Raw genomic sequence first — 13,287 nt, 5'->3', positions numbered from 1 at the left:
TTGCAAACCCTATGGAGCAGTTCTACTCTGTCCTGTAGGTTGCTATGAGTAGGAATTGATGCAATGGCAATGCGTTGGGTTAGTCCCCAAATATACCACACTCAATATGTGTGAAAATTGTAAATTGGCTTCTAGATGTCCTGTCACATTGCCAAATGATGGAGTGACAGGATTGAAATCTACTGCTTCTCTTTGTTTTTGCAGGTGGGGTAGGCATACACATACAATACAGAGATGCGTACACACCCACAAACAGTACATAAGATTAATTTCAGTTAGCCAGCAATTATTGAGTGCCACTGTTTGTAGCTTAAGATGAAAATTTGGGAGAAAAAGTCACTCTTTTTGTGACTGGTTTCTCTGGGTCTAATCATCAGTTCTACGACTATAGTAGAAGCATTTCAGTTTTCACACTACAAATGGGAGTGATGTTGACTTCAGTTTCTTTGTTAAATTTCAGTGTTTTACACTGGAGACATTTCCAGTGTTTTATACCGGAAAAAAATTAAGTTGAATTTTCAAATGAGGCCTTTCCCAGTTTCACCTTCATGGCTTTGCATTATCAATGTTTCAACTTCGCTTTGTATGGCAAATAATTATAGTATTCATTTAGAAGTAGCCCCTGAGCAAAGTCATGAGTCTCAAATTTTTATTTTTCTTTTGTTTATTCAGGCAGTATGTTATTACTATCTAGATTATCCAAGATCTTTAATGTATTATTATGGAGTTTTAGGGGATTCCTTAAAGTGGCCATTCATGGCTTAGCACAGTTGTTCTTAAAGTGTGGCCTCCCACTCAATAGTATCAGCATCACCTGGGAACTCCTTAGGAATGCACATTCTCAGGCCCCACCCTAGACCTGTTGAATCAGAAACTTTGGGGGTGGGCTCAGCAATCTGTGTTTCAACAAGTCCACAAGGTGATTCTGATGCACACTAAAATTTGAGAACCATGGCTTAGTAAAGTTAAAGGTTCAAGGTTGCATGATCCCACAGATCAACCAAGTGGTATTAATTATTAGCCTGGTAAGCCCACCTCCTTTGAGGTTACTGCATTTTTGATTGGTTCTCTAAGGCTAGGCTGTAAAGTTATTTGCTAGATTGATTGCTACATATTGACTTTGGAATGTTTGTATTTCTCTGAACCTGTCACTGTAATGATTTCCCAGGACACTTTGTAGGAACAGGCTGTGATTTTTGTACCCATGGCTTTCTGAGCCATGAGTGGCTGGGCTCTTACACCTCCTGGATAGAGTTCTCCAGGTCCCAGGCCTGCAGTTCACATGCTTGAATGAGCGAGTGTCACTGTTGGATCACAGGGGACCTGCATGTGCATTTTAGTCATCCCCAGTTTAGTTGACAGAGAAACTGAGCATGCATGAGGTGTGCTTTGCTTGAGGTTGCACAGTAGAGGAAGGATTTCAGGCCTCCTGACTCCCCACTGCACTGGGATTCCTGCAGGGGGAAGGAGAGCTGCATACAGCTTGCTCTGTGCCTGGAGGACATTCCTTTCCTTCTGAGTGAGAGGTTTTCTTTTTATTTAAATTAAAAAAAAAAAAAAAAAGCAAATAGAAAAAAAAATATAGAAAGCCAGGAAGTTCTCATTGAGACTAATAAAAATGTCTACAGAGAATGAAAAAATCAGTTTGAGAACTTTGGTATGGAGGAAATAACCTGACATTAACTGTTTTAATTATAGTTTCAGCATTGGGCTTATCAGTGTGGGAAGAGGGAGCATTTGAGCCCTACAGGGAAGTGGGATATGGACAATGAGATGATCCTCTTCCTGAATCTGCCTGCACAGCCCACAGCCTAGCGACTGCTTGTGTGCTTGCAACAGCTGGCATGGAGAAGGAGCTGGACTCAGTAAGAGAGCCAGGTCCTAGGCTCAGCTTGTGGTATGAGGCTTCATGAGGAGGCCTCTTAACCTCTCTGGCTTTCACTTTCTGTTAAATAAGTATAATAATACCTGTCCTGTCCATCCTGAGAAGGAGAGCGTAGGCTAGCAGGAAGCTGTGTATTACTGTAGTTACGAGCACAGTCTTTGAATCCAGACTTCCTAGGTTCAAGTTCTGGCTCTGTAACTCAGTGGTGTGACAATAGGCAGGTCACTTATCCTCTTCGTTCCTTCACCTGTGAAACAGGTATAATGGACTTTGCTAAGTCACAGGATTGTTGTGAAGACTGAATTAGTTATGTAAAGTACTTAAAACAGTGCTTTGTGTTTAAAAAGGGCTATGTGAATCCCTGGTGGCATAGTGGCAAGCCTTGGTGGCTTGTTGTTCTTGTTGTTAGGTGCTGTTGAGTCAGTTCCAACTCAATAGGGACCATATGTACAACAGAACGAAACACTGCCCCGTCCTGCGCCACCCTCACAATTATTGCTGTGCTTGAGCCCATTGTTGCAGCCACTGTGTCAGTGGACCTCGTTGAGGGCCTTCCTCTTTTTTGCTGACCCTCTACTTTACCAAGCATGATGCACTTCTTCAAGGACTGATCCCTCCTGATAACATGTCCAAAGTATATGAGATGAAGTGTTGCCATCCTTGCTTCTAAGGAGCATTCTAGTTGTACTTCTTCCAAGACAGATTTGTGCATCCTTTTGGCAGACCATGGTATATTCAATTTTCTTCTCCAACACCACAATTCAAAGGCGTCAGTTCATCTTCGATCTTCATTTTTCATTGTCCAGCTTTTGCTTGCACATGAGGCGATTGAAAACACCATAGCTTGGGTCAGGTGTACCTTAGTCCTCAAGGTGACACCTTTGCTTTTTAACACTTTAAAGAGACCTCTTAAAGTCGATTTGCCCAATGCAGTGTGTCTTTTGATTTCTCGACTGCTGCTTCCGTGGGTGTTGATTGTAGATCCAAGTAAAATGAAATCCTTGACAACTTCAGTCTTTTCTCCGTTTATTACAATGCTGCTTGTTGGTCCAGTTGTGAGGCTTTTTGTTTCCTTTATGTTGAGGTGTAATCCATACTGAAGGCTGCGGTCTTTGATCTTCATCAGTAAGTGCTTCAAGTCCTCTTCACTTTCAGCAAGCAAAGTTGTGTCATCTGCATAATGCAGGTTGTTAATGAGTCTTTCTCCAATCCTGATGCTCCATTCTTCTTCATAGAGTCCAACTTCTTGGATTATTTGCTCAGCATACAGATTGAATAGGTATGGTGAAAGGACACAACCCCGACGCACACCTTTCCTGATTTTAAACCGTGCAGTGTCCTCTTGTTCTGTTAGAACAACTGCCTCTTGATCCATGTACAGATTCCTGATGAGCACAATTAAGTGTTACGGAATTTCCATTCTCCTCAATAGTATTCATAATTTGTTATGATCCACACAGTCGAATGCCTTTGCATCGTCAATAAAACACAGGCAGACATCTTGCTGGTATTCTCTGCTTTCTGCCAGGATCCATCTGACATCAGCAGTGACATCCCTGGTTCTACGTGCTCTTCTAAATCCAGCTTGAATTTCTGGCAGCTCCCTGTCGATAGATTGCTGCAGCTGCTTTTGAATGATCTTCAGCAAAATTTTGCTGGCGTGTGATATTAATGATATTGCTCAATAATTTCCTCATTCAGTTGGATTACCTTTCTTGGGAATAGGCATAAATATGGTTCTCTTCCATTTGGTTGGCCAGGTAGCTGTCTTCCAAATTTCTTGACATAGACGAGTGAGCACTTCCAGCACTGCATCTCTTTGTTGAAACATCTCAATTGGTATTCCGTCAATTCCCGGAGCCTTGTTTTTCGCCAATGCCTTCAGTATAGGTTGGACTTCTTCTTTGAATACCATCCGTTCCTGAAATGGTTGAACGTGGACCAGTTCTTTTTGGTATAGTGACTCTGTGTATTCCTTCCATCTTCTTTTGATGCTTCCTGCGTCATTTAGTATTTTTCCCATAGAATCCTTCAGTATTGCAACTCGAGGCTTGAATTTTTACCTCAGTGCTTTCAGCTTGAGAAATGCTGAACGTGTTCTTCCCTCTTAATTTTCTACGTGTATCATTACACTTTACTTTATCTTATTAGCTGCCCTTTGAAATCTTATGTTCAGCTCTTTTACTTCATCATTTTTCCGTTTTGCTCTAGGTATTCTACATTCAAAAGCAAGTTTCAGTGTCTCTTCTTACATCCATTTAGGTCTTTTCTTTCTCTCCTGTCTTTTTAATGACCTCTTGCTTATTACTTCATGTATGATGTCATTCCACAACTCGTCTGGTCTTCAGTCATTAGTGTTCAGCGCATCAAATCTATTCTTGAGATGGTCTCTAAATTTGGGTGGGATATACTCAGGGTCATACTTAGGCTCTCGTGGACTTGTTCTAATTTTCTTCAGTTTCAACTTGAACTTTCGTATGAGTAATTGATGGTCTGATCCACAGTTGACCTCTAGCCTTGTTCTGACTGATGATACTGAGCTTTTCCATCTTCTCTTTCCACAGATGTAATTGCTTTGATTCCTGTGTGGCATAGTGGTTAAGAGCTCGTCTGTTAACCAAAAGGTCAGCAGTTTGAATCTGCTAGCTGCTCCTTGGCAACCCTAGGGGGCAGTCTGTCTTATTGGGTCACTATGAGTCGGAATTGACTCGATGGCAGTGGGTTTAGTTTGTTTGGTTTGGTTTGTGTTAGCAAAGGAGCCCTGGTCGTGCAGTGGTTAAAGCTATTGACTGTTAATCTAAAGGTCAGTGGTTCGAAATCACCAGCAGCCCCGCAGGAGAAAGATGGGGCAGGCTGCATCCGTAGAGAATTACAGCCTTAGAACCCCTATGGGGTTGCTGTGAGTCAGAATTGACTCGATGGCTGTGGGTTTGGTTATGTGTTAGCAAAAAAAAAAAAAAAAAAATGTTTTTTTTTTCTTTAGCAAGGAGCCCTGATGGCACATTGGTTAAGGAACTTGGCCACTAGCCAAAAGCTCAGCAGTTTGAACCCACCAGGTGCTCTGTGGGAGAAAGATGTGTCAGTCTGCTTCTGTAAAGGTTACAGCCTTGGAAACCCTACGGGGCAGTTCTAGTCTGCCCTGTGGAGTTGCTATGAGTTGGAATCTTCTCAGCAGCAACTGTTTTATTTTAATTTTTTATGTGTCAGCAAGTACAGCGAGAATGCTCCTTAGATGTGAGGATGAGGAAACTTTGTCTCGCTTACTTTGTCATCAGGAGAGACCAATTGCTAGAAAAAGACACATCCTGTTTGGTAAAATAGAGGGTAAACAAAAACAAGGGAAACCCTCCATGAGATTGGGATGGGTGGCTGCGACAGTGGGCTGAAACATACCAAAGATTGTGAGGATGATGTAATACCAGGCAATGTTTTGTTCTATTGTATATAAAGTCACCATGAGTCGGAGCCCACTTGACAGCAGCCAACAACATCGGAGTGTTAGCTTGAGTCCTCAGGTGATGAAATGGTTGCGCGCAGAGCTACTAACCTGAAGCGTGGTGGTTCAAAACCACACAAAGCCACTTCAAAAGAAAGGCCTGGCAATCTACTTCTGAAAGGCCATAGCTATTGAAAACACTATGCACAGTTCTATTCTGAGACACATGGGGTCACGATGAGTCGGAGTCAACTCCATGGCAACCTTTTTTATTTTTTTGGTTTATGTGTTAGCTGTTATTTAAAAAATATATATATTATTTTAAGAATGAGATGCTATTTCTTTAAACATGTTCTCTGGTGATTCCATCACTTGATACAGTATTAGACAAACAGGGGGTTTTTATGCAAATAATTATTAAGGGAGGGGTTCTTCTGACATCCAGTTTGTGCCTGGACCCTGCTGTGAAAAGAAGCTTGTTTTTTCAGCTCTTGTGTGATCCCCTCAAAGTTAGAGATGGTATCTTATTCATATAAATACATATACCAGCTCCTCTTTTCCCTCTGGATCCTAATTATACTGCCTGATACATACTAAGCTCTTAGCTATAGCTTGTTGAATGAATATTGTTGATGTTTCTGATTACTTCTGTTCTGAAACTTCACCTGAAGGCTTAAGTAATTCATTAATATGGTGACCTAATATCTGCCCAGGTCTCTGATTCATTCATTAATGAATCTTTATATCACTCATCTGAAGTATTAAAATCCTAAGATGCTCATGGCATAGCGTGGACTTTATAGCTTTAATTTTCTTAGTAGCTTATGGGGATAGGAATGTAACACTGGAGGAGATTTAAGCACTGAGAGCTAAGAGCCTCATTGGAGACCACAGAGCAGTTACTGGTGGAAAAACACTCTTGGGATGGGTCTTTCTAAGACCCAGAAACCCAAAGGATAAAAACCTGATTAAAACTCTAGAGGGAAATTCAGGTCAGGTTGGACGTGGGACTGAATGTTGACCTGGACTGTATTACACTTCCTGTGGTGTCTGAGGGCTGTATGATTAGGGATTTATTTCTAATTTGTGTTTGTTTTTATTTTTAGCATTGCAGTGTCGGGATGGCTATGAGCCCTGTGTAAATGAAGGCATATGTGTTACTTATCACAATGGCACAGGATACTGCAAGTAAGTTTTTCTCTGGATTTTCTCTTCTTCATATATTTTATTTTTCTGTAACTAAGACACTGGACGTGATTGGGTTCTACTGTTCTGTTTTAATACTTTTGTGAAATGTCACTGGTTCTCCAAGTTTTCTGATGCTTTTTTTGTGGAAGGATGGTTACAGGGGGAGGATGTGGAATCAGAGGAAAAGTTTTGATAAATGGTTAATATGAACTTCTTACTATCTTACTATTACTATTTTCATTATGAAAAAGACTTTTCAATGATTGGGTAGTTAATATATATATTGAGTACATTCTCTTGCATTTTTCAGTATCTCATATCTACTGTTTAAGGCCAAGCCTTAATATCTCCCCTCAACATGTTAGCCACGGTATTGTTCTTAAGTCAAACCTAACAGATACCTACTTCAGTTCTGCCTGATGTAAGTGAATATTACAGTCCACTGAGACCTTTTCTTTCTTAGTGTGAAAAAATTCAATTCTTAAAGTGAGACTTATGAGAGAGAAAGCTGTGTGTCCGTATGTAGTGGTGGGGTGGTGAGCAGGGGCTGTAGGTGCATGTCAGGATATGGTGTTCAAAGACTAAGGAAGAAGGAGGAAACATAGGCTAGGTCTATGCTCAAGAGCATTTCTTTTTCTCCAGCCATCCGGTGTAGCTAGATGGTTTGTTTGTTTGAGGAAGGTTGTGAGATAATTTCATAAACAACTTCTCTAGGTTTTCTAAGGACCATTTTCCCCCTTCTAGCTCAGTTGAAAATTTCCAACAGGAACATATCCATTCTATTTATATGATGAAAAATATTGGGAAATAAGACTTGATTTTTAGCTCAGTTGAAAATTTCCAACAGGAACATATCCATTCTATTTATATGATGAAAAATATTGGGAAATAAGACTTGATAATATGAAATTTCTCTTTAGCACTTGTGTGGATTGTGTTTGTTCTTTACTTTGGGGGAGGTATTTGCTTGATAAGCATTTTAAGTGAGCTTATGCAACACATTTTTCTTCCTTCTTTTTATATTTAATTGAACACCATAGATATAATTATGACATTTTTCTCATCAAACCCATTCTGATACTAGAATCTAAGTTCTTTAATGTCATAAACAGGAATTTTTCCAGGTCAGAAACAATTTTCTTAACCAAAAGTGAAAATATTTTAAGCTGTGATGACAGTAAAGTTTAACAATAGGCTGTTTGGATTGGGGTAAAAATAACATTGGAAATGAAGTTTCTTATGTAACTGATTATGGGCTGAGCTCTTAGGTTTTTTCACTGAAAACACACACACACACACACACGGTACAGCCCCCTCTAAGAATGGAAACACAACTGGAGGTGATAAGGAAGGACAATCATACCTTAGAATTGGTCACTGAAACCTTGTTTAGTCCCTTAGTGGAGTCTGGTGTCTTAGTTACTTGCTCGGCTCTCTTGTGGCAGTTAACTCACTATATTATGATGTGTTTGTATCTCCCACTAGATTTTGAGCTTCTGGTCTCATTCATTTTTCTATAGTTAATGCCTAGTATGATGCCTGGTATATAGCTAGAACTCAAAAATGTGTTTCTTGAACTGTAAGATACTGGCCATCACCATTCATTTAACTTACATATGCACATGGTTCTCTATTTGCCTTAAATAAGAAGACACTGGTCCTCTCTTCTGAGGATATTTTTGCCTTATATAGCATCCAGGATAGTAGGACCACACAGATAAGCAATTTAGGTCTATTTAGAGATAATTCAACTAGATGACTTATGTAGGGAGAATTACGAATAGGTTTTAAGTGCTGGCCTATGTATTTGCAGTCTGACAAAGGGAGAGAAGGCCTCAAGGGGAGATTAATCTCTAGCACTTAGCAAAAGAGGACACTATGGGTCACTTTTGAGAGGAAGCAGATTTGTGGACTGCCAGTCTCTAGCTCTGAAATGAAGGTGAAAATTTTCTGGAAGAGATACTGCTAGGGTACAGTAAACTGACTTTGTGGTTGATAAAAATGGAGTTGCCTGAGTTCTTTCCCTGGATACTTAGTAATTGTTGATAGGGTGGGATGTTTATAGACACAATTCTGGGTTGATCTGTCAGATGTTCTACTCTGTTTTTGAGGAAACAAGTTCTTGGCGGAAGGGGGTGGTAATTAAAAAAAAAAAAAAAGAAAACTGGTGAGGCCGTCTTCCTGGGAGACCAATATGAACAACAAAACTTGTGAGAAGAGTGTTTCCCGACCTGAGTAAGAGTAGTGTTAGTGTCTTCAGGAGTGGTAGGGTCAACATAAGCAGCCATGGGACAAGCAAGAACAAAATCAGGGAGGCCAAGTCAATCATTCCTAAAACACCATGCCAATCTCTACAGAATTTTAAGCAAGCTTTTAATAAGCAAAAATAACATTTACTGAACAGACCTTTCAGTATATCTTCACTGGCCTTGGTTTTTTCCCTGGGAACAGAAGGTAATCCAGCTTGTTCAGTAAATATTATTTTCACAAAAAGGTAAATAGAGTTAGAACACTTAGAAGGTTTATAACAATTATATCAGGCATGCAAAGCATGTGATTATCTTTTTATTCACAAGATTGCTTAATGGAACAAGAAAAGAAAGTTGAAGCCAAATTCCGTTTATGAGGGGGGTGGTGGGAATTGGTGGAAAGTGTTTTAAAGCAGAAGGTATCTATCTGCTTAAGGAGCATAATGCTACTGATTCAGCTAAAATATAATGATTGTTTATAAAAATTATAGAAATCCTTGATAAGATCACACTGACAGATGAGGATAAGTACTTTTAAAGTTTAGTTTCGTACACATCTCAACTGTTTTTTCTCACTGTTAGGAGCCTAAGTACCCTATCTGCCCGTGATTAGATTGGGATGCCAGACAAGGAGAACCTGTGTAATCTTGCACAAAGCTCAACTACTGCTGCTAAACAGTTGCTGTCAGATTTTAATAAAGCCCTCTCACTACAGAGAGATAAGACGTTTATTCTCTCACCTGTCCTACTGGGAGGTGTAGATATGTAATTAAGTTGGGATGCCATTCATAGCTTGTAACTTGTTTGCCCCAGACTTTCAAATATAAGCTATTCCAAATCCCAATTTGATTAAAAATCATGGGCAACTCAAGTTCACTGGCATGTTGAGGGTGGGTGAGGTCATGATTTGTAAAATCTATAAAACGTGTGTTTTTAAGCATGTATTTATTTTCGTTACCTTAAAATCCTATCTGCTAATTCTAACATCTGGGTTGTCTATGGGTGTGTTTCTATCAACTGCTTTTTCTCTTGACTATGGGCATAATTTCCCTTTTCTTCACATGTATGGTAGTTTTTAGTTGTGAATGATGCATTTTAAAGCTTAAATTTACTAAAGAATGCTGAGTTTTGTTATGAGAAGTAATTACATTACTAGCAGATCACCTTGACCGTATGGAGGTCTGGTTTTAGTTAGGGAGTCTATTTTGGTTTTGCCCTGAGTCCAGAGTTATGAATCTTCGTCCTGGGATGATATATGGTCCTTACTCTTAAGGTGTGGCCCTTATAGGGAGTTCAGTGGAAAGCCTGAGGTATTTATCAAGCCCCTCTAATGTGGTAGGACTTGAATTCAAACCTGTCTCCCCAGCACCAGGAGCCCTTCTGCTTAGCCTTCCAGTTGTTGCTTCCTCTTTTGTTCCTGAATCTCTTCCTGATTGTGCAGTTAGGAATCATTTAAGGATTTGAGTGGAGCCATATGCATATTTTGGGGCTCTTCCTCTCTTTGGTTCTATCTTTTCCAGATTTCTTCCCTCAAATTCCAGCTCCTTTGACAGCTCCAGACACTTCTGCCTCCTCAGCCCAGTAAGGCTACCATTTTCTGCTTGTGCACTATTCTTCTTGCATTGCATGGACTAGGGAGTACCTTCAGAGGAAAAGCTATGTAAATGTGACTTTTGTACAGTTTGCTTCCATTTTTTCAAGGATCATAGCCCCTCCAGTTTCTGCCTGCTTTTGTTTCCTCTCCAGTGCCTTTAATATTTTGTCTGGAGTTTATAATTGTTACGAGCAAGAGAGTTGGTCTGATATAAGTTACTCTGCCATTGTTTTTAATGATTAAAAATGGAATTATAAAGGAGTCTTAGGATTTTCTAAATACCACTTAGGAGTTATCTAGCAGTGTTTGTTAAACATTAGGAAGTCACCATGAGTTCCACATGCTCCTGTGGATGGGTGATTGCATTTGAGAATCTCAACTTTTTGCCAAAGTGCCTGTCTGGAAACTGCATTTTAAAGTGAATCATTATAAATATAATAAAGTATAACTTTGTCTCACATTTCAACTAAAACTTGTTTGATAGCTATAATAGCATTAAATATTAACAACTGAGAATTTTTCCTTGCTGGGGTTAGGGAGTAATGGTGGTGGTCCAGGCCTCCTAAAGCTATCCAAGAAAACTGGAGCCATTGCCGTCTTTGTCCTTTTGATAGGTTTCTGTAGAAGAAGTAGAGAGTAGAGACACTGAGAATCTTTAAGAACCTGGCTTAGAGCGGAGGATGCATTGTCAATGTTTGTGATTGTGGGATGCTCCCCAGAAAGATATTTTCAAGAGTCATGGATGACTCAGCATTTTCCCCTTTTATTTACCTTGTCAGTTCTTTTAATGCTATACAGGGGCAGTGTCAGGTCAAAGAAATACACTGGGAAAAATAAAAAAATATATCAACCATTAAATCACTTCCTCTTTCTTCTTTGCTGAAACTGGGTCTGCCAGCATGGTTTCTTCAAGTGGGTACTCTGTTTAGCAGAACATCATATATGTAATTTTTCTGGACAATGCTAGCAGAATCCTGGCTACTCTTCTGTAGTTCCTTTATCTTTTCACTATAAAATGAAGAATGATAACTTTTGGCTCTCTAAATACCTTTCACAGAGTAATCTTTTATCTTTTTTTTTTTAATATAATGCTTAAAGATTTATAAATTCAGAAATTATTTGTTGTATGTTCTCTATATAGTCTACTATACTACAGATAATTCAAGTCTGTGGTACTATTTGCAGTCAATCGATATTGCTATCACATTACTTCACACTTTTGTGGGAAGTCATAACATAATTATCAATTCGTTAACCCAGACTTTTCAAAGATGTTTAGAATGAGTCTTACTGGAGTGTTGAAAAGTCAGGTATGAAATAGTAACTGACTGTGAGTAGTGTGGTCTTCTCTGCAGGAGCCACCAGCGAATGGCAGGGCTGGAACTAAGGTGAGATGAGTGAGGTACTGGCCTCAGGCACAAAGTTTAAAGGAGCACAAAAAAACTCAGTAATGAAGATAACTAGTATTTTAATGCAGTATTTCAAAAAAATCAAAATTAATGCAGAAAAGCCGTGATGAACAAAATATCAAAATTTTAAACCAGAGATCAGTGTTACTAGAGTTTTTTCTTTCTTTCTTTCTTTCTTTTTTAACTCCAGGCCCCAGTGTGGTTTGATCTGGCACTGACAAGTGGGTTAGGGCAACTGGAAGAGGGCATGGGTTTTCATGCCCAGCTGACTTGAGTTTGAATTCTAATTCTTGCTGGCAATCAGATCTTTGTTTGCTAGCTAACATTTATTGAGGACTTATTTTCCAGACTCTGTGCACGATTAAGCCTTTACATGCATTATTTCTTTTAGTCCTCATATGGGGCACCCAGAATATGGGGTGGACACTGTTAATATCTGTGATGTAGTAAATTACTTAGTATGGCCCTTGTAGCCATAGTCTTTGTAACTTCCACCAAATTACTTCGTGGGACTATGCAAATGAGATGCTTGTGGCCCACTAAGGGGACTGGATAGCTTGCTAATAATGTAAATAATGTACATGGCATGCTTGTGGGGGTGGGACCATGCCAATAAGGTATATTGAACCATAACAAGAGAATTGGTCAGTTTTGCCATCCCAGTAGGCTTAAGATGCCATCCCAGAGGCAGGAAGAGAGGATCTCACCACTACCAAGAAAGAAGAGCCAGGAGTGGAGTGTGTCCTCTGGACCTGGGATTCCTGCACTGAGAACCTCCTAGATTCAGGAGACAAAGAAGAGGAGCTGTAACACAGAAGGCAGAGAGAGGCAGCAGAACCAGGAGAGGAGGAGAGCTGTAACGCTGGCAACAGCAAGAAGCAGCAGCAGAAAAACAATGGTAGCGGAACCAGGAGACTGGCAGGAGACCGGCAGGAGACGGTCAGAGATGGTACAGTGGGCTTCCTGGCCCATGAATTGAGAAAGCTGAGCACCTTCGGGTAGAAGTCTTACTGGTGGAGTGGGGTGCTTTTGGCCACTTATCAGCAGAGCTAAAAGAGCTTTGTAACCCTTGCCTGCACCAGGCCGAGGGACTGAGAGGCTGAGGGGGCCAGAGAGAGGTGTGCCTATGGGCACGGCTGAGAAGAGGCTGTCCTGATGGAAGAACAGTATCCTGAGTGTTCCTGAACGTAAAGTGTAACCTGTTACTTCCCTAATAAACTCCATAATCATGAATATTGTCTGTGAGTTCTGTGTGCCATTTGCAATGAATTATCAAATCCAGCGGAGAAGTAGAGCACTGTGGGAGGGATAGTTGGTGTCAAAATTGGTAAAAAAAAAAGTTGGAGGGAGAAGACATGTCTGACCTCCACCTCCTAGAAATCAGCCTTGGGCTGTTGATTTTGATTTTCCTCCCCTCTTGTGCAGTTAGAGGAGGTCAGATGATGCCTCCCACTGCACCATTTTTATAGTATCCTTATTTTACCAATGAGCATTCTGAAGCTCAGAGAGGTTAAGTAATTTGCCCA

General features: G+C 40.2%; 1 protein-coding gene across 1 annotated transcript in view; it reads left to right on the top strand.

Annotated features, from left to right (window-relative positions):
• The window catches only part of NOTCH2 (notch receptor 2), a 175,319-nt gene that overhangs the window by 43,426 nt on the left and 118,606 nt on the right, over positions 1-13,287 (top strand). The window contains exon 2 of the mRNA XM_049879949.1: positions 6,428-6,509. Within this exon, the coding sequence (XP_049735906.1) occupies positions 6,428-6,509 (82 nt within the window). The remainder of the gene's footprint in view (positions 1-6,427; positions 6,510-13,287) is intronic.

The sequence above is a fragment of the Elephas maximus genome, chromosome 3 (assembly GCF_024166365.1).
Source record: "Elephas maximus indicus isolate mEleMax1 chromosome 3, mEleMax1 primary haplotype, whole genome shotgun sequence".
NCBI lineage: Eukaryota > Metazoa > Chordata > Mammalia > Proboscidea > Elephantidae > Elephas > Elephas maximus.
The sequence above is the reverse complement of the archived record's forward strand: the minus strand, read 5'-3'. Positions and strand labels throughout refer to the sequence as shown.